Source organism: Mus caroli, unplaced genomic scaffold (assembly GCF_978045245.1).
Source record: "Mus caroli unplaced genomic scaffold, Mus_caroli_1 scaffold_10, whole genome shotgun sequence".
NCBI lineage: Eukaryota > Metazoa > Chordata > Mammalia > Rodentia > Muridae > Mus > Mus caroli.
Genome location: NW_028227265.1, coordinates 817,501 through 835,822, shown reverse-complemented (window position 1 = coordinate 835,822; position 18,322 = coordinate 817,501). Strand labels below are relative to the sequence as shown.

The window sequence follows — 18,322 nt, the reverse complement described above, 5'->3', positions numbered from 1 at the left end:
GTGTTCCCCTCTTCTGTTGACATGACCGGTGGATGCAAACCAGGTGTGTTAGGTAATTCCTCTCTGAATCCTCAAAAGATACTATGTTTGTATATCCGTTTTTTAAAAAAAAGACCTCTTTTCTTTTCTTTTCTTTTCTTTTCTTTTCTTTTCTTTTCTTTTCTTTTCTTTTCTTTTTTCCTCTGTAAAATCCAGCTCATACAACAGATAGAAGGAAACAGCTTTCCAGGAAACATCTAAGGAAAGGACAGTAAAAGCACTCAACACCTGGAAACTAAGCATGAGTTTTCATTTTAAGTTATATGCAATTATTAATGATGACAATGAGAAAAGTTTTCAAAAAGGGTTTGTTTATACTGACAATATCTTGAGGAGTATGAAGAGAAGCAGGAGAGGTCTTCCTAAGCTGCGAGCATGGCTCATTGGCACAGTGCTTGCCATGCAAACTTGAAGACCTGAATTCAATCCCCAAAATGCATGTGAAAAAAGCTGTGTGTGAAAGCACTGACTTATGATTCCATTCTTGCAGAGACAGACACAAAACATACCTGAATATACATAAGTAAACACACACACTACATACACACACAAGGGGGGAGGTGTTCAAGGACTCCAGTTCATGACCAGTTGCCCACTGACAGCCAGCTAATCACAGTGGGAACACATAACAGAGCAGACCTTTCCTTTAGTTTCCTTTTCTTTTCTTTTCTTCTTTTTGCCTTTTTAAAAAAATTAGATATTTTATTTCCATTTCAAATGCTATCCCGAAAGTTCCCTATACCCTCCCCGTGCCCTGCTCCCCTACCCACCCACTCCCACTTCTTGGCCCTGGTGTTCCCCTGTACTGGGGCATATAAAGTTTGCAAGACCAAGAGGCTGCTCTTCCCAATGATGGCCAACTAGGCCATCTTCTGCTACATATGCAGCTAGAGACACGAGCTCCGGGGGTACTGGTTAGTTCGTATTGTTGTTCCACCTATAGGGTTGCAGACCCCTTCTGCTCCTTGGGTGCTTTCTCTAGCTCCTCCATTGGGGGCCCTGTGTTCCATCCAATAGCTGACTGTGAGCATCCACTTCTGTATTTGTCAAGCACTGGCATAGCCTCACACGAGACAGCTATATCAGGGTCCTTTCAGCAAAACCTTGCATCAGAGCAGACCTTTTCATTACCTGGAAGTCCCCACTACACTCCAGGGTATGAGATTAACAAACAAGACACAAAGTGAAGCTCTCTTGTTGGGAAGCCTCACTGGAAACTGACCAAGAGGAACTTACAAGCTTTGCTTTGTGATGTCTTTCCTCCCCATCATGCCTGGGGACCCATCTGCTTCTCAACATAGCTGCTTATAGCAAGGCCATAAAAATGTCAGAAGGAAGGAGCTTCAGATGGGGGCAGCCTCCCTGCATTCTTCTCCTTACCAGACCATCCCAAATGACCTGTGTCTGTTCCTAGAACCACAGCACTCCTAGGGACTCACATCAGTGCGCTTTCTGGCAGCATCTTACCAGAAGGAGGTAGGGTGCTGCAAAGAATTGGGATCAGCTGGGTCAGATGGGAGGCCTAGTTTACGCCTCTCCAGGAGCCAATGTGTACATCTATCTTGTTTGTCTTGATTCTGCCTCTGTAAAATAACACATATGATATACTTTGGGAAATAGGTTAAATGTCTTGGAAGATATACTGACATGAACTCAATTTTCTCCTCTGTGTTGTAGATCAGGTATCTTAGCTGCAGTGAGAACATACTCCTTTCTCATAACTTGTTCCCTTACTGTGTTTGCCTCTCTCTCTGTCTCTGTCTCTCTCTGTCTCTGTCTCTCTCTGTGTGTGTGTGTGTGTGTGTGTGTGTGTGTGTGTACCAATGGATTTTATTCAGGGTTGCTTACAGGAATGAGGGCAATTTGTTAGTGGCTACATCACTAAGAAAATATCTCTCACTCCTTCATGGATAGATTCTCCGGGGTGGGGGGGGGGGGTAAGGAACATGGACAGACTCATTCTTGTGCATGTCTTATGCAGGTAAACTTAGTGGCCGTAAATCATGCTTTGCCTGGAAGACAGCATTTCACAACACTCCACTGCTTCCTCCAACTCTTACAATCTTTCCATACCCCTTCTGTGATGTTCCCAGAGCCTTAGAAGTGATTGTACAGATGCCCTGTAAAGAGCTGAGCTGTCTATTATTTGCCACACTTTGACCAGTTCTGAGTCTCTATAGGGATTGTTACCTACTGCAGGAAGAAGTTTCTCTGACCCAAGCTGGTGGTGGCACTGACCTCTGCAGGCATAAATACCTAGAAGGCAGGTTGACAGCCTTCACATTCCTTTAGAGAATGACTGGGAAGATAGGGGCCATTGACATCACATTGGGCCCTGCTAGTTCTGATAGATGAAACCCCTGTACAGAGCCTGCAGGAAAAGCTGCAGGTCACAGCTATGCTTGATGGGGCAGCTGACTGAATTCGTGTGTCATTTTCTTGCAGGTGGATTTGGGCTTCCTGCGATTTGTTACTGCTGTAGGGACACAGGGTGCCATTTCCAAGGAAACCAAGAAGAAATATTATGTCAAGACTTACAGAGTAGACATCAGCTCCAACGGAGAGGACTGGATCTCCCTGAAAGAGGGAAATAAAGCCATTGTAAGTTTGGCTCCTGCCCCTTCTCTTCCCCCTCCCCTACTAAAGTCTTTCACATGCATGATCAATTTTTATTTGTTTATATGGGGATTTTTTTCTGTCAGGCCTGGTTTATTTTTTGAATTGATTTAAAATGAAAAGAGCAATTAGGGGTTTAAATGTGACCAAAGAGTCTCATGTTCCCAGATCCGAAGGCCAAGAGGAAGTTACACAGATGTTACCCAAAAAAAAAAAAAAAAAAAAAAGGCAGCATAAGCTGAATTAAACAACAGAATCAAGAATCTCCTTTAACCCCAGGAACAGACAATGCACAACCTAACACTGCCAACCTCAGGGGTTCCTGACAGTCATTTGGCTTCATTTATTTGGGTTCTCCCTGTGTTTCTTGTTTGTTCATACATCTTTAGAGGCCTTTTATCTACCCCCAGTGGTCACGACTCATTTACAAGTGCAGTTGGCGATCTCTTGTAAGAACAGAACTCTGGGCTTTTTGCTGTGTTCTTTCAGATCACACAGATATCATACGACCCGCTCACTTGGAGCTTCACCCTGTGGGGCAGCTGAGCTCAGCCCAGCAGTACATCTGTCCTGTGCTCTGTTGTTTGGGAACTGAGGTATCTCTCTCCCTCAGCCAGCCCCACTTATTTGAAGTTATACTTGCTCTGATTTATTAATCAAAAGATTTTTGAGAACTCATATTTGATGTGACTCAAACTCAAAGGCTGGAAGCACTGAAGAGATACTCAGCCAAAAAATTTCTAACCACACAAGCCTGAGGACCTGAGTTCCATCTCCAGAACACATGTTTTAGATATATATAAACACACATATATACACATGCCAGTGGGATGGCTCAGTAGATAAAAGTGCTCAACAATAAGCCTGATAATCCAAATTTCATTCCCAGGACCCAAATGGTGGAAATAGAACAACCAACGTGTACCATGGCATGTACCAATATATAATAAGTACATACATAAAATACATAGATAGGTAAATGATAGATAGATGATAGATAACAGATAGATAGGTAGGTAGATGGATGGATGGATAGATGATAGGTGGAAAGGAAGATAGATAGATAGATAGATGATAGATAGATAGATAGATGATAGATAGATAGATAGATAGATAGATAGATAGATAGATAGATAGATCGAATTTTTTTTTTATAAAAGCAGGGAGTGGGGTGGGATGTGCTTGCTGCCCCAGCTCTGAGCTGTGAAACAGGAGGATCCATGAAACTCATTGGCAGGCCAGTGAGAGACCCTGTCTCAAAAGACTAGGTGAACACTGTCTAAGAAACAGCACCTGAGGTTGCTGCCTGTCCTATACATGTGTACACATACACACACACACACACACACACACACACACTTCAGGGAGGCCAGGGGTTTTGTGACTTGGTGTTTTAGAGCAATGGTTGCCCTGCACACACAAGCCTCCTGGGCTGAGAGGATAAAGGAGGATGCAAAATGGATGAGCCTTGACATACGGGGTCTTCACTGAACCTAAATGAAACCAGAGCACCCAGCTGACATCTGTTCCTGCAGCCCTCCTCATTTCGTCCAGCTATAGATCTCACTTCTGGAAGCTTCTCATTATTTCGCCATGTGAAAATGTACCCATGCAGATTGTTTCCCAGAGGGAGAAACTGAGGTAGAAGCAAAGTACAGGGGGCATTTTTGGTGTTTGCTGCAGAGCATAACATAGGGTCATGCATGCTCAAAAAGGGTCAAAGTAGCAGTCTGATGACATTGGTGTGCCCTTTCTCTGGAGGGAAGCGCAAAGTTCAGGAAACTGCATGACATATATTGGAAGATGGGGAGAGTCTTCATATCCTGCAATGTTCTGGTAATAACACCTGAGAGATCATGGAAAGTCACTGTGCTTGGCACACAGTACCACAGGATGTACCTACCAGTAGAACTGTTTTATTATTTTATTTGGATGGGGGGGTGGGGTGTTAAAACAGGGTCCCTCTATGTAGCTCAGGTTGTCCTGGAGCTTTCTGTGTAGACCTGGCTGGCCTTGAACTAATGGAGATCTGCCTGCCTCTACCTCCTGAATGGTGGGATTTAAGATGTGCACAACTGCCTAGTTTAAATACTGTTGCCATCTTCAGCCATAGCTGACCCAGAAGTCTAGAAAACAGAAGCTTCCACTTTTATCTGAGGAAGGTTTTTGCCAGAATATTCCATGGTAGTGTACAAAGATCCTGTAAACACCACTACCATATTCCACATGGTCCCAAAGGACATTCACAGGCACCTGCTTTATATCCGGCCCTCCTTGCCTTTGTGGTCACATACCTCATTGTTGTTAGAATCAAAGTAACGATTTATACCTAGAAGCAGAAGAGTAGGAGTTTTCAGTTAAAAATCATTTAATTTTTTAGTTTTGCTTTTGACTACTGAAGCATAATTTTAGCAATAACTCCTAAGTATCAAAACCACTGATACATGACTAAGAATATTTGCCAAGGGACCTAGTAAGCAAGGAGGGCAGGAAGCTGTGGCTATGGCTCAGTGACTGGAATGCTTGCCTCATATGCACAAAGCCCTGGTGTCCATCCCAGTTACTACAGCAACCATGCATATGGTACAACCCTGAAATCCAAGCTCTTGAGAGGTAAAGCAAAAAGACAAGGGGTTTAAGGTCATCTTCACTTACCTAGTGCATTCAAGATTGGCCAGGGATGCAAGCAACAATGTCTACAAAAAGAAGAAGGAAGGGAAAAGGAAGGAAGGTATTTGGCTTAGGGTTGTATCTGAGAACGTGAGCTAGAATTTTAAAAAGCCAGACCTAACCCAGAACTCAAAGAGCATTCCTTCAAGGAGCTGCTGGGAAGAGAGAGAGAGAGAGAGAGAGAGAGAGAGAGAGAGAGAGAGAGAGAGAGAGAGAGAGAGAGAGAGAGAGAGAGAGAGAGAGAGATCCTATGGAATGTGTGCAGCTGTGGCTCTTCAGGTAAAGTTAACAACTTTTCACTTTTGAAGATGACAGCATGTGTCCTTTAATAAATGTCATCCTGGTGACAGTGCTTTTAGAAGCTGTAGCCACTCAAGCAAGAATACATGATTGGGATGGTATCTACACTGAACAGGGTTCTCTTTGATTACAGTTATTTGGAAAAATTACATGGCACACCATGCTTGGTAGAAAATGCTAGAACTATAAACAGTTGTTACAAGCATTTGTGGACAGCTTCAGGGATTTGTTTCTAATATAGTTTGTTAACACGCTCTCTCCCATCTAGATCTTTCAGGGAAACACGAACCCCACAGATGTTGTCTTAGGAGTTTTCTCCAAACCACTGATAACTCGATTTGTCCGAATCAAACCTGTATCCTGGGAAACTGGTATATCTATGAGATTTGAAGTTTATGGCTGCAAGATAACAGGTAAGTGCCAGAATGGAAGTGTCCCCCTTGAATTGATGTAGACTTTTCCATTCAAGGAGAATTTTTTTCATATGTTCAAATATGAATGTAATCTGCTCGTATTTATTTGGTAGTTAAGGTCTTTCTTTACCAATTACTTTTCTCCTTGGTGTAACAAAATACCTAAGAAAAAACTTAATGGCTTATTTTGGCTTGCACTTGATATGGACCCAGTCCACCACAACAGGGAGCCATGGTAGCAGGAGTGTGAGGTAACCGATTACTTTATATCCAAGTTAGGAAGCAGAGAAGAAACAAAAAGTCAAGGTCTGCCCTCAGTGACTCACTTTGTTCAATGACTTGCTATGTCCTAAAAAATTTCACAACCTTCCCCAGCAGTTAGAGATGAAGTGTTCAAATGCATGTACCTGTGGGGAACATTTCACACTCGAGCCATAGGGCATGTACACTGAATGTAGACATGTCTGAATTCAAGTTCTACCCTAACTCATTAGCCATTTGCCGGGTGATTTACTTGGAGGTTCCCAGGCCTGGTTTTCCTCTCCTGGATAACAGCCATGGTTCTGAGCCCAATTTTAGGCTACTCCTCGTGGCAGGTGGCAAGAAGGACATGAGCATTTAGCTCTGTGTTTTGAAGGGCAGGGTTTCTGTCAGTGTCCCCCTTTCTAATGAATAGTCTCTGATAAGGCATTGGGTTAGCAGTATGCTGATCATTAAAAACAGCTACTCTGTGGAAGGCTCCACACTGGCTTTTTTCTTTGCAGTTTTGAAGTCCAGAGGTGGCTACACATAAGGAGTTTGACCTCAAACAAGGGCTGCTTTCACTCCCTTAGCACCCTGGAAACTCTGTCATGGAATTTTCCTCTATTTTTTGATGTCTATATGTATGTTTCCCCTGGGGATTGAACCTGGGCCTGGCATGTGGTAGGCAAGCACTCTTAACTCTTAACCACATCACTACTTCTTAACTGGGCATTCTAAAAATGAAAGTTAACTTGTGGAAGTTTCTGGTTTCTTCAAACAGCACTTGAGAAGTCCCTGTTAAATTGAAACAAAAGGCTATTCCTATTTGAGAGGTGAAAATATGAAATACTCTTGTTAAATATCTGTAGAGGGTAAGGTCAGGTGGGTGGAAATCAAGGTGTCTGGTTGTCAAGCTGGCACTGGGCCCAAAGACTCCAGGGTAATGGTCCATATTTATTGTGGCATTGTGCTAAGTTCTGATGGAACAGCAGCCATGTTCCAACCCTTTTCCATGTAAGTAGATATGTTACAGAGCTTTCATTTGAAAGCAATAGCAGCATACATGTACTCTTTATTTCTTAAAAAATGAAAACAATGGGAATTGTTTCAGTGGTTAAGAGCAGCTGCTGTGCTTCCAGAGGACCCAGGTTCAGTTTCCAGCACCCACATGACAGCTCACAACTGTCTGTAACTCCAGTTCCAGGGGATACCATGCCCACTTCCTGCATCTTTGGGCACTGCATAAATGTGGTGTAATACATATGCAAAAACACATACACACATAAAATACAATCTTTTTTTAAAAGATTGATGCATAGAGCCTGTGACTGATTCACTAAGAAGGTAATTAAAATTAAAAACAACTTCCAATCTTCAGTGAACCACACTGTATTCTGTCTGTGTTCATATTTAGAACATTTAATTTCTCAATACATTTTATGCTTTCTCTGCTAAATTTGATTATTTCAAAAAAAAAACAAAGAAAAGAGAAAGAGAGAAAGATAAGAAGAAAACTCACTTTTGAAGGGAAAGCATCCCCCTGGAACTTTCCCATCAGAGTGGAGGTGCTGTGTTGAGAAGGTAATTCCTGAAAAAATCTGCAGAAAGGTCCATATTAGAAAGTAAGACTTTCCTGATCTGGTGTCAGACCCGAGTTTTATTTGTTTCCACTATGGCACAGACTGTTCAGTGTGTGACAATCCAAGACTTAGAAAGTTCAAGGTTTTGGAGACAGGAATTGGGTAGAGGGGCGTTTGAGAGGGTCAGGCATTGGAAAGTCAGATGTAACTTTTTTTTATTATTATTTTTGCTAATAGTTAAATAGCAGAAAGTTCTAGGGAAGTTTACAGCATTCCTAATTTAGGAGTCTACACATAAATTCATAGGAACAAGGCCACATGAGGTCTGGGTGGGAATTTCTGGTCCATTTCTCTAACCTGGTCTCATGTCACTACACTGGAATTTTATTTAGAAGCAAGCTTCATAAAGACTCCAAATTAGTCTGAACTCTGAACTCTGACTATCCAGTCTCTTAAGATTTATATTGTGTCCTTTTGGTTAAATAAAATATTTATTTGAACTCAAATCATTCTTTTTATTTTCATAAGGACATCCCAAGAGGTAATTCTAGGAATTTGAACCAAAAGAAAGAAAGTAATTTATTAGATCTTTTTAAAAAATAGTAAAATGGCCTGTTTACTTAAGCATTATCTAAAGTAGTTTGTCCTATTATTTTTAAACACAGCTTGTTTTGTTATTTTAAGTACACAGTTGGGTTTTGTTTTGTTTTCTCTCTAGTGAAATGGCTCTCATTTCCCAGAAACTGACCTTGGCAGGTTTTTAATAGGGCAAAATGTGACCATGATGGTTACACAGTCAGAGAGGTCATGACTGGCTCAGGACTGTCCACTCAGTGAGTGCCTAACTGCAGGCAAGACCCTTTGCATTTCAGATGTAGTTTCTGGTCTGTAAGATATATTAATGAGCTGTGATGAGGATTAAATGGAAGAATATTTATAACATATTTGGCTGGTAAAGTGCTCACTAAATGCCCCCAAACAATAAGGCAAGGACATTAGTCACTAAACAGAATTTATGATAAGCCCCAGGTAGAGCCTGTGTGCATGTGCATGTGCGTATGTGCATGTATGTGTGTGTATACAGGCTGATAAAAAAGTAGGTTATCAGTGTCCTATTGGACTAGACAATGCAGGAGAGCAGAGCCTGGTCACCGTGCTTTCTCTACCTGATAGGCCTGTGGCACCATAGTGTTCAGTGGTTATTTCTGAATAAAGGAGTTCTGCTTCTCATACCTTGAACTCTCAACCTCTCTTTATGAAGAGGCAAGTCCTAACTCAATCTAACCATTTAAAGAAACTAGTAAATTTTAAAAAAAACTTAGGATATAAGTCATCACTTACGTGGCTTCCAAAATCTCTAGAGTTACAGGTTTGAATCTAAGTTTCATGTTCAGGAATTCTTTTGAAATAAAGCCATCTTGGTGGTCCAGAGAATATGATGGGGTATTTCACAGAAAGATTCACACTCAGGCAAACTATCCTGCTTTACAGGTGATTGGGGGAAGGAATGTTTTCCTTGTTTCTCCAAAGCAGTTGCATCATTTGGCAAAGGGGTTGGGAAACTGGGAAGACCACACTGGAGGACTTCTACAGGGTTGTGAGACCTCAGCCTATGCTCTGTTCAGTGGTGTTCTCTTCCCCTATAGTCATGCATGCTCCTGTCAATCAAAGATGAGGGTGACGTTTCCAGACACCACAACACCCTTAGAAAACTCCTCAAGCCCTCAGAGGAGGCCAGGTGATGCCCACTGGGAATTACTGTCATAGCTAGTGATCACTTTCTCACTCTGGAAACTGATTAACTAGTTGTACTCAGTTTGTTATTTTAAGGTCAAGCACAGAGATCTTACGGTAAATTCATATCACTCATAATAGCCACACCAAACCCCTCCCTGTAACATCATCCACTTGTCTCTTTCATCCAAAATTGATTTTAAAGTTTCAAAAAAAGAAATAGTGTTGCCAAACAAAATACAGAATCCCCAGTTAAGCTTGTTGTGACTTAAAAATGATAATTGTTAGTGTATGTATTTCCCACTGCAGTATTTTGGATACACTAAGAATTAGTCATTGTGTCTCTGACATTCCAATCTAGTGGGATATCCCATTTCTTGTTCTGTTGTTTATTTGCTTGTTAAATTTAACAACATGGGCAAAGTGGGTCTAAGCCTGCCTGCTAAGGAAACCCTGCTGTAAACTAGCATCTCATTCAAACCTTGAATTAATTGTTAATGTAATTTTTCCCTCATCATTGTTAAAAGTGAATTATGGGCTAAGTTGAGGAAATAGCTCAATCAGTAAAGAATTCATCTTACAAACATGGGACCTGAGTTCAAACCCCAGAGCTCACATAAAAAGGCATGCATAGTAGCATACACTTGTAACCCAGAGCTAGGATGGTGGAGACAGGAGGCTCTCTGGGACTTGCTGACCAGCCAGTCTAACCTAACTAGTGACTCCCCAGGCCAGTGAGAAGCTGTGTCTCAAAAAAACATCATAAAAAGTACAAGATGATGTCCTTTGTCTCTCAGACCCAGCCCACAAATGCACAGTATGAGTCTTGTGGTTTCCAGGCAAGGGCAAGTCAAGGTTCATCATACTGTTTTTCAGAAGAGGCATTCACAGAGAAATGTTGGAGGCTGGCTCAACACTCTGACTTCTGACTGAGAATGGACCATGTCTGGGGAAAGAAACAGTTCAGAATCTCTGTGTAAGAGAAAGAACATCCATCTGGTGCAGTCTCTGCTCTGCTTGTAGGATCCAAATTAGCTGGGTGTTTCTCGGATGGTAACATCTGGCTCCCTTTGCCAGCCGAGCATCACCATTGTAAAGAAGCCGGTTGGAAGTCAGGCAGGTGTGACCACTGTAGCCAAGAAATGGGACTTCTGTTTTTAAGATAAGAGTTTCATAGTCCTTCAGCAAATGGCTTTGTTTAAATCTTTAAAAATAATTTCCATTGAGTTTATTCTTGGTTTCCAGATTCCCACCCAGAGCAAATAGTCAGGCTGGGTTACAAGAAGGCGTCCTGAGAAACGACAGCTGCTTTTGACTGTTGTAATACATTGATTCATTCAGCAAATATTTGTTGAGGTTAACAGTGTGCAAAAACAAGCTCAGCAAGTCTTAGAAAACAGAAAAATATGACTTGTTTCATACCCTCAAAAAATTAGGATCCGGCTTGGCAAATGGCTTGGTTGTGAGTATGCTTGCCCAACATGCAGGAATCCCTGAGTTCTGCACCCAACACTGCAGAGACCACATGGCAGTGCACACTTGAAACTCCAATACATAGGAGGTGGAGGTAGAAGGCTCAGGAATTCAAGGTCATTCTCCAAGGTGAACTGAGGGCCAGACCAGAACAAGAGATCTTGTCAATAAAAAAAAATGTGAGTGGGGGTGAAAAAGGCAGGAAGGAAAGAAGAAAGAAGGGGAAGGAGTGATGCAGAAAGGTAAAGAGAGAGAACATAAAACTTGAACTAGCAAAAGGCAGGTAGTTATCTAAAAGAATGGATACGATTGCCAATACAAGAGAAAATACAGATCAAGTATCATAAGGCATATCAGAGAAAGAAAAATGTGTCTAATTACAGGCAGAAATATTGACTAAGCAAAATAATATTTAAAGATGAGTCAGTGTTTTCCACAAATTAAATGGTGGAAAGAGCAAGATGATAGGTGGGCCTAGAGGATAGAAAGAATGTAAAAAAAAGCCCTACCCCCACCCAGGGAGGAAGTGCTTCATCTCTCTAGTATCAGTGAATGTGCAAGCAAGGAGCTGGGATGTGCAGTGTTCAAAGCCTTGCTTGAAAGTCCCGAGTGTGGAAGAGATAGCATCAGAACTGTATAGCTCATGAAGAGAGGTGCTGACTGACCCATGCTTCAGGTCAACAGGGCTGGACTTAAATCACTTAGGGTGGTTATGCTTTCTATATTGCTATTTATCACATTATGCAGAATGGAATTGTTTCAAAGAAAATTAGATTGTCACTCCTATATGTCCCTAATTGAATTGTATGGTGTTACAAAGAAGATAACTGGTGTTGGTTATTTATTAAGCAACCAACCAACCAATCAATCAATCAATGATGGATACTTTCCCGTTGCTACAGAAAATGTGAAGAGGTCCATTATGTACTCCATTGCTCTTGGGGAGTTTATAGTCTATCTGTGATTACAAGACTCATAATCCCATCCACAGCACATCTCTGTCCCAGCTGGGAGCTACTTCTGCCTGGGCCATCACATTTCCAGGAGGGGAATCATCCCAAGTAGGCAGAAGTGTCCATGACTCTTGAACTACATCTTGACATTTGCATAGGTTGTGCCTCTGAAATCAGGAGAGAGGAAGCTGAACATCTTGGCCAAAGGCAATGATAGGAAATCTATCTACAGGATGTGAGGGAGAATTAGTTAACTGGTATGTATTAGATAGCTGATGTGAATCCAAAATGAGATACGGGTGTTTGAATTCATGGGAGGCACACATGTTGGAGGTGCACAGGCAGATGTGTGAAGACCCTGGAACAACCCCGATTGTCATTCCACAAGTGCAGCCCACATTTGTTTATTTGTTTTGAGACAGTCTCTCATTGGGATTGGGAGCTCACCAATTCATCTAGGCTGGGTGCCAATGAGCTCAAGGAACTGCTTGTTTCTGCCTCCCCAGTGCTGGTTTACAAATGTCAGTTACTGTGCCTGGTGTTTTTAAATGGATTCTGAAGATACAACTGAGCTAACTCCCCAGCACCCAAAATGTGATTTTTAAACCTAGATAGAATTTTTTCTTGAAATAATAGAGAACTAGCACAGGGGTAAGTTTTAATCTCAGAGTTCAAGTGACACTTGTGGAATAACAGCAGAGGTTGTCTGGGGCCTCCATACATGTGCAGGCTGGTTTTAATCTCATAACTCAAAAGACAGATACAGGCGAACCTCTGTACATTCCAAACCAGCCAGAGACACTGTCTCAATAAAAGGGAGCAGGGAGGAAGGAAGGACAGGAGCTGATAATAAAGCTCAGTTAGTAGCAGCTTGCCTACCACGCACCAACCCCTGGTGCTTGCAATCTATTAGTATAAATTGAACATAGTAGCACATTCTTGTAATCTCAGCACTCAAGTGATAAAGGTAGGAGAATCAGAAGTTCATAGTCATCTTTAGTCTCTTCAAGACTATATTAAACCCTATCATTAAAATGAACTAAAAGGTCTTGGGAACAGTTGATGGTAAAGGTCAAATGGACATTCAGCTCCCTACATGCCTCTGCTTTCTTCATGCTGAGCCAGGCTCTCCCTTTGTCACCTCCTTACCAATTACATTTTGCTTCAGCAATTTCTTATTTGGGGATATATTTCCTTAAGTATCTCCAACTACATGTTCCATCATGAACCACAAATTCCTTGTAGACAACACTTCTCCTTGAAATGGGAGCAACTTCTAGGGGCAAAAGAGACTGGAACCTTAGCTTGACATTAAACTTAGGAGAACTAAAAATCATGGGACAAAGGGGCTGGCAGTGACACTCTGAATGAAGATTTTCTTTGTGGGAATATGAGTCTAAGGACAGGATAAGAGTAGAGAAGAGACCTGCAGAAGAGAAGGCTCTGTAAATGTACAGAGACTAGAGATTTCATATAAATGGATACAAGGTTATGTTTTCTTTCTAAGCATGGTGTCTCTGAGAAAATAACCTCAGCCCGTCTGTTTCTCCCAACATCTAGATTACCCTTGCTCTGGAATGTTGGGCATGGTGTCTGGACTTATTTCAGACTCCCAGATTACAGCGTCCAATCAAGCCGACAGGAATTGGATGCCAGAAAACATCCGTCTGGTGACCAGTCGTACCGGCTGGGCACTCCCACCCTCACCCCACCCATACATCACTGAATGGCTCCAAGTGGACCTGGGAGATGAGAAGATAGTAAGAGGTGTCATCATTCAGGGTGGGAAGCACCGAGAAAACAAGGTGTTCATGAAGAAGTTTAAGATCGCCTACAGTAACAATGGCTCTGACTGGAAAACTGTCATGGATGACAGCAAGCGCAAGGCTAAGGTAAGGCCCTGAGGTAGGGAGTACCCACTGTCTGGGGACATGACCTGCCCACTAGCTCACTAGGAAGACATTTCTCCAGCCCATGGCAGAAGTGAAATCCTCATGTCCTGGAATTTTTGTGGTGGTTTGGTTTTGTTCATGTGATGTACCTGCGTGCCTATGGGCCTGTGCCTGTGCACATGTGTGCATACTCTCTTTCTCTGTGTGTGTATGTTTTTCACATGCACTTTTTCATGCATACACATATCTTCATGCAATCAAGAAGCACCACACACATGAGTGTGGAGGCCAAATGTCACCCTTGCATGTGGTCCCTCAGGAGCCAGCCACCTTGGTTTTCTGAGACAAGGTCTAGGCCAGTAGTCCCAGTGATTCTTGCATCTCTACCTCCCAAGCCTGGGATTGCAAGTGTGCACTATTATACTCAACTTTTTGCATGAGTTCTGGGGACCAAACTCAGGTCCTCATGCTTTCATGGCAAGCACTTTACCAACTAATCTATCTCTTAAGCCTCTTCTCATGTCCTAGAAGAAGTCAGACTTCCCAGGGAAGCACAGATTTGACTATGCTGGCTTGTCAGTAAGCTCCTGGGGTCTACCTGTGTCCACCATTCCAACATGAGGGTTACAGATGGTACTGAAGAAAGTGTATGCAAAAAAAAATGTACTCTCCCACTGAACTGTGTCTTCCCACACAGTTTACATTTTTCATTGTTGAGATAAATGTGTCTGTAATCCCAGTATTCAGGAGGCAGAAGATGGAGGATCTCTGAGCTAAAATAAAAACAAAAAATCGGCCTGGGAACATAGTGAGTTCTAGGCCAGGATGGGCTATAGAATGAGACCTTGTCTCAAAATACCAAGAAGAAAAAAAACAAATATATCTTCAATTGTGATGCAGCATGCATGGAATTTACTGTCTGAATCTTTGCACACATACATTGAGACCATGGCATGTAAATCCATATCCGAGTCAAACTCTTCTCCAGATCATTCATCTTGTGAAGATGAAACTCTGAGAACATTCAGTAATCACTCTCAGCTCCCCCTCCCATCATTCCCTGGAATGTCATGGCTCTACTTCCTGTCCCTGTGGTTCTAACCAGTTAGGAGCCTCCTTTAAGCCAGGCTTTCAGTTTTTGTACTTCGTGGCCGATTTATTTCACTTAATGTAATATTGAAGTATCATGGGTCCCAATTTCCTTCATTTTGAGAACAGAATACTCTTCTGCCATGTGAATAAACACATTAATGTATATATTCACTGCTGAAGGATACTATGTTTTTTCCCATCTTTTAGCTATTGTAGATAATACTTAGAAATAATCTTATGAATTTAGAACCTCTTAAAACTCAGTCACCTCTTACCAATCTAATGAAAAGAGAAGGTGATCTCAGTATTACTATATCCAGGGTTCACAAAATGTGGTATAAATTTTAAACCCAAAAGATCTGCTTTGGTCACTAGGTTTTACTCAGTGTTGGCTACATTTATTTGTACTTCCTGAGCACACCACATCGAGTTGGAAAGGGTCCCAGCAATGTGCTTGGGTGGCCTAAGTGGATTGGGGATGAAACTGAGGACCCGCCCCCAGGTTTTCACATACTCCAGTGACACTTCGCACACCAACACATTTGGTCTTTGTTCTGGGACTTTCTATTTCTACCCATCCAAAGCTGCTCCCCAATGGGTGAAGAATGCGGCTCATTGGCTGGGACATTCTCTCACTTTACAACCAGTGTGGTAAGGTCTTGTAGATAGAAAGTAATCCTGGCCATGCTGCCAGCTTCCCTCCCTCTAGATATGTGACTTTGAGGATAATACCCTGTCTTCCAAAGTCTGCAGGTCAGCGATGGAGCTACTAACCACTGACTAAACCAGTGTTCTGGCTGAGGAAAGCATAAGACTGCCTGTGTCCCTCCCTGAATAAACTTGTGGTTTCTAAAGCATTTCAGCATTATATGTGGCTACTTTCTTTTCTGAGACAGGGCGCCTCATGTAGGCTCCAACTGTGGCAGAGTCCTAACTCACTAGGTAGCTGATGTAAGCCTTGACCTTTCTACTCCTCCTTCTGGGATCACAGGCATGCTCTATTTGGCTTGATGTATGTAGTGCTGCAGAATGAAACCCTGGTTCCAGGGCATATTGGGCAAAACCCAACCAATTAGTTGACCTATAGCCCCAGCTTATAAGTTCACTTCTTTCTTATATCCTTTTTACTTTCCTCTGTGATTTTGTGTATGTGTGCATGTTTATATGTGTGACTGTACTTGGGTATGCCATGCACAAGCATGTGGAAGAAAGTGGGTACTTTATCTATCATTCCTCAGACACTATCTACCTTGTTTTGAGACAGGGTTTCTCTCAGGCCTGGAACCCATTGGGTAGGCTAAGATTGCTGTCTAGTAAGCCTGAGGAATCCTCCTGCCTCTGCCTCCTCAGAGATAAGATTATAGGTGTATGATACCATCCTCAACATTTTTTACTTGGGTTCTAGGAATCAAACTCCCAACTGTACTATCTCCCCAGTTCACTAGTTCTCTTTTATATCCAACCTTTCTGAACTTAGGGAAACACAGCAGAAGCTGGAAGTTTCAGTAACACTGACTTCAAGGAGTGGAATGGCGATGACGTCATCCCAGAGCATGGATAGGCAGCAAAGCCATGTCCCTGCTGCTGCCGACGCTGGGTGTGTTGTTGTGACATGTTCTTCACACCAGGTTCTGAAGGAACAAACAAGTCACCATATGTGTCTGATAGGAAGCATCATATGTTTTCTGTCATCTAACCCTCATGGCAATGGAGCCTGAAGCTGTCAGCCTGCCACAGTAAACACAGTACAGAGTTGCACAAAGAAGTTAATGTGTGTGTTTCAACTCTAAGTCTTCTGCTGGAGACTGATTGATACATTAGGTTTAAGTCATGAAATACTCATCATTATGTATTGGAAACCATGGAGTCTAATCCCTTAGATTGAGCCTAATCTATGATTCTTAGTGTGCCCTTCCACTGAAATAATATCACTAAGGTAGAGATAGAAGTTGGTAAAAACCTTTCATTTCTGACAGCCTACATTTTAAAATTATATAAAGATATTTAAAACATTTTCTACTTAATGGTACAAACGTTGACTGCCTGCCGAGGATGCCAGCCATGGTTCATGTAAAAGTGAAATAAGGCTATTTGTAGGATAAAACAATGCTTTTGTGAGTTAATCCCCTCTGTAACCTTCCCTCACTCACACTCACAATAGTATAATTGGCAAGGTGTATCTTCTACCAGAGCTGTTAGGGTCAGAGCCTGGCCCTTGCAGCCTAACAGGTTAGTCTTGGACATCACAAATAACAGTAAAAAGCAGAAAAAGAAGATTTATTCAATGTGACCCCACATCGAAAGATGAACAAAAGTTATCAGTGAGCACAAGGCTTAGGTTTAAATACAGGGCAAGAGGTATGCCTGGCTAAGCAGTGCTGGTCAAGTGTGATCTCCCCCATCACTGACCCACCCTTGTCTAAGCTCCTATATCTGTTACAAAGTGGTCTGAGAAGTTCTCAGAACTGTATGAAATTTCTTTCTGGGAAACAAGATCCCACTCTGGTGAGCACCAGTCTTTGGCTTTTTTTTCCACTCAGAATTTACTAGTGAAATTCTAATTCTTTGGGGTCTTTTTTTTCAATAGTCTAAAAGTAGAGTGAGTACATGATTATCTCTCTTTTAATTTCCTTCTTGCCAGGGTGGTTACATGTCAGGGACTATATTATTTAGACTTCTCTAGACTAGAAGGAACCAAAGACCTAGAGTACAATGGTTAGTGGAAACCAGTACTAATTCCTCAGCAAGCCTCTGTTCTCTGCATCCCCCCCCCCCCATCCATCCTACCATTGCTGGTGTTTTTCCAGCTCAGCACTGACAACTTTTATAATGTATTCACATTGTGTTCATTCTTTGTCCAAGCTGAAAGTGAAGAAAGGGTCCCAGGATCCCAAACATATCAGTGCTTCCACCTCTGATCTTCCTAGCCACATCAATATAGGCAGGACTTGTCTGTATAGTAATGGTGTTTTCATTACAATTAACATCTTGATGACAACAACTTAATTGGGTCTAACAATACTGTATGTCAGATTCTCAATTACTCACAGCACTTGCAGATCTATCAAGAGTCAGGACCTTGATAGCAAATGTATTCTTTTTAAAAAGGAAATTAATTAAGATCTAGTGTTGACATGTTGGATTTCTACTGTTTTTTTTTTCTTTCTTTTTTTTTTATTTGAGGTTTAAAAGGCCAGTTAATTTACTTCAAGAACCCAGAGCCCTTAGTTGTTTGTCTGTCTCTTCCTACATGTTTCCTCTAGTCATGGCACGTTATGCACAAGATACTCACATATTCTGCTGTGTTAGGATGCTGA

General features: G+C 42.0%; 1 protein-coding gene across 6 annotated transcripts in view; it reads left to right on the top strand.

The window, feature by feature from the left end:
• Window positions 1–18,322, top strand: part of Nrp1 (neuropilin 1) — a 146,724-nt gene that overhangs the window by 96,045 nt on the left and 32,357 nt on the right. For all 6 annotated transcript variants that reach the window (XM_021169251.3, XM_021169250.3, XM_021169249.3 and 3 more), the window contains 3 exons: window positions 2,485–2,640; window positions 5,894–6,038; window positions 13,582–13,913. In XM_021169251.3, the coding sequence (XP_021024910.1) occupies window positions 2,485–2,640; window positions 5,894–6,038; window positions 13,582–13,913 (633 nt within the window). The remainder of the gene's footprint in view (window positions 1–2,484; window positions 2,641–5,893; window positions 6,039–13,581; window positions 13,914–18,322) is intronic.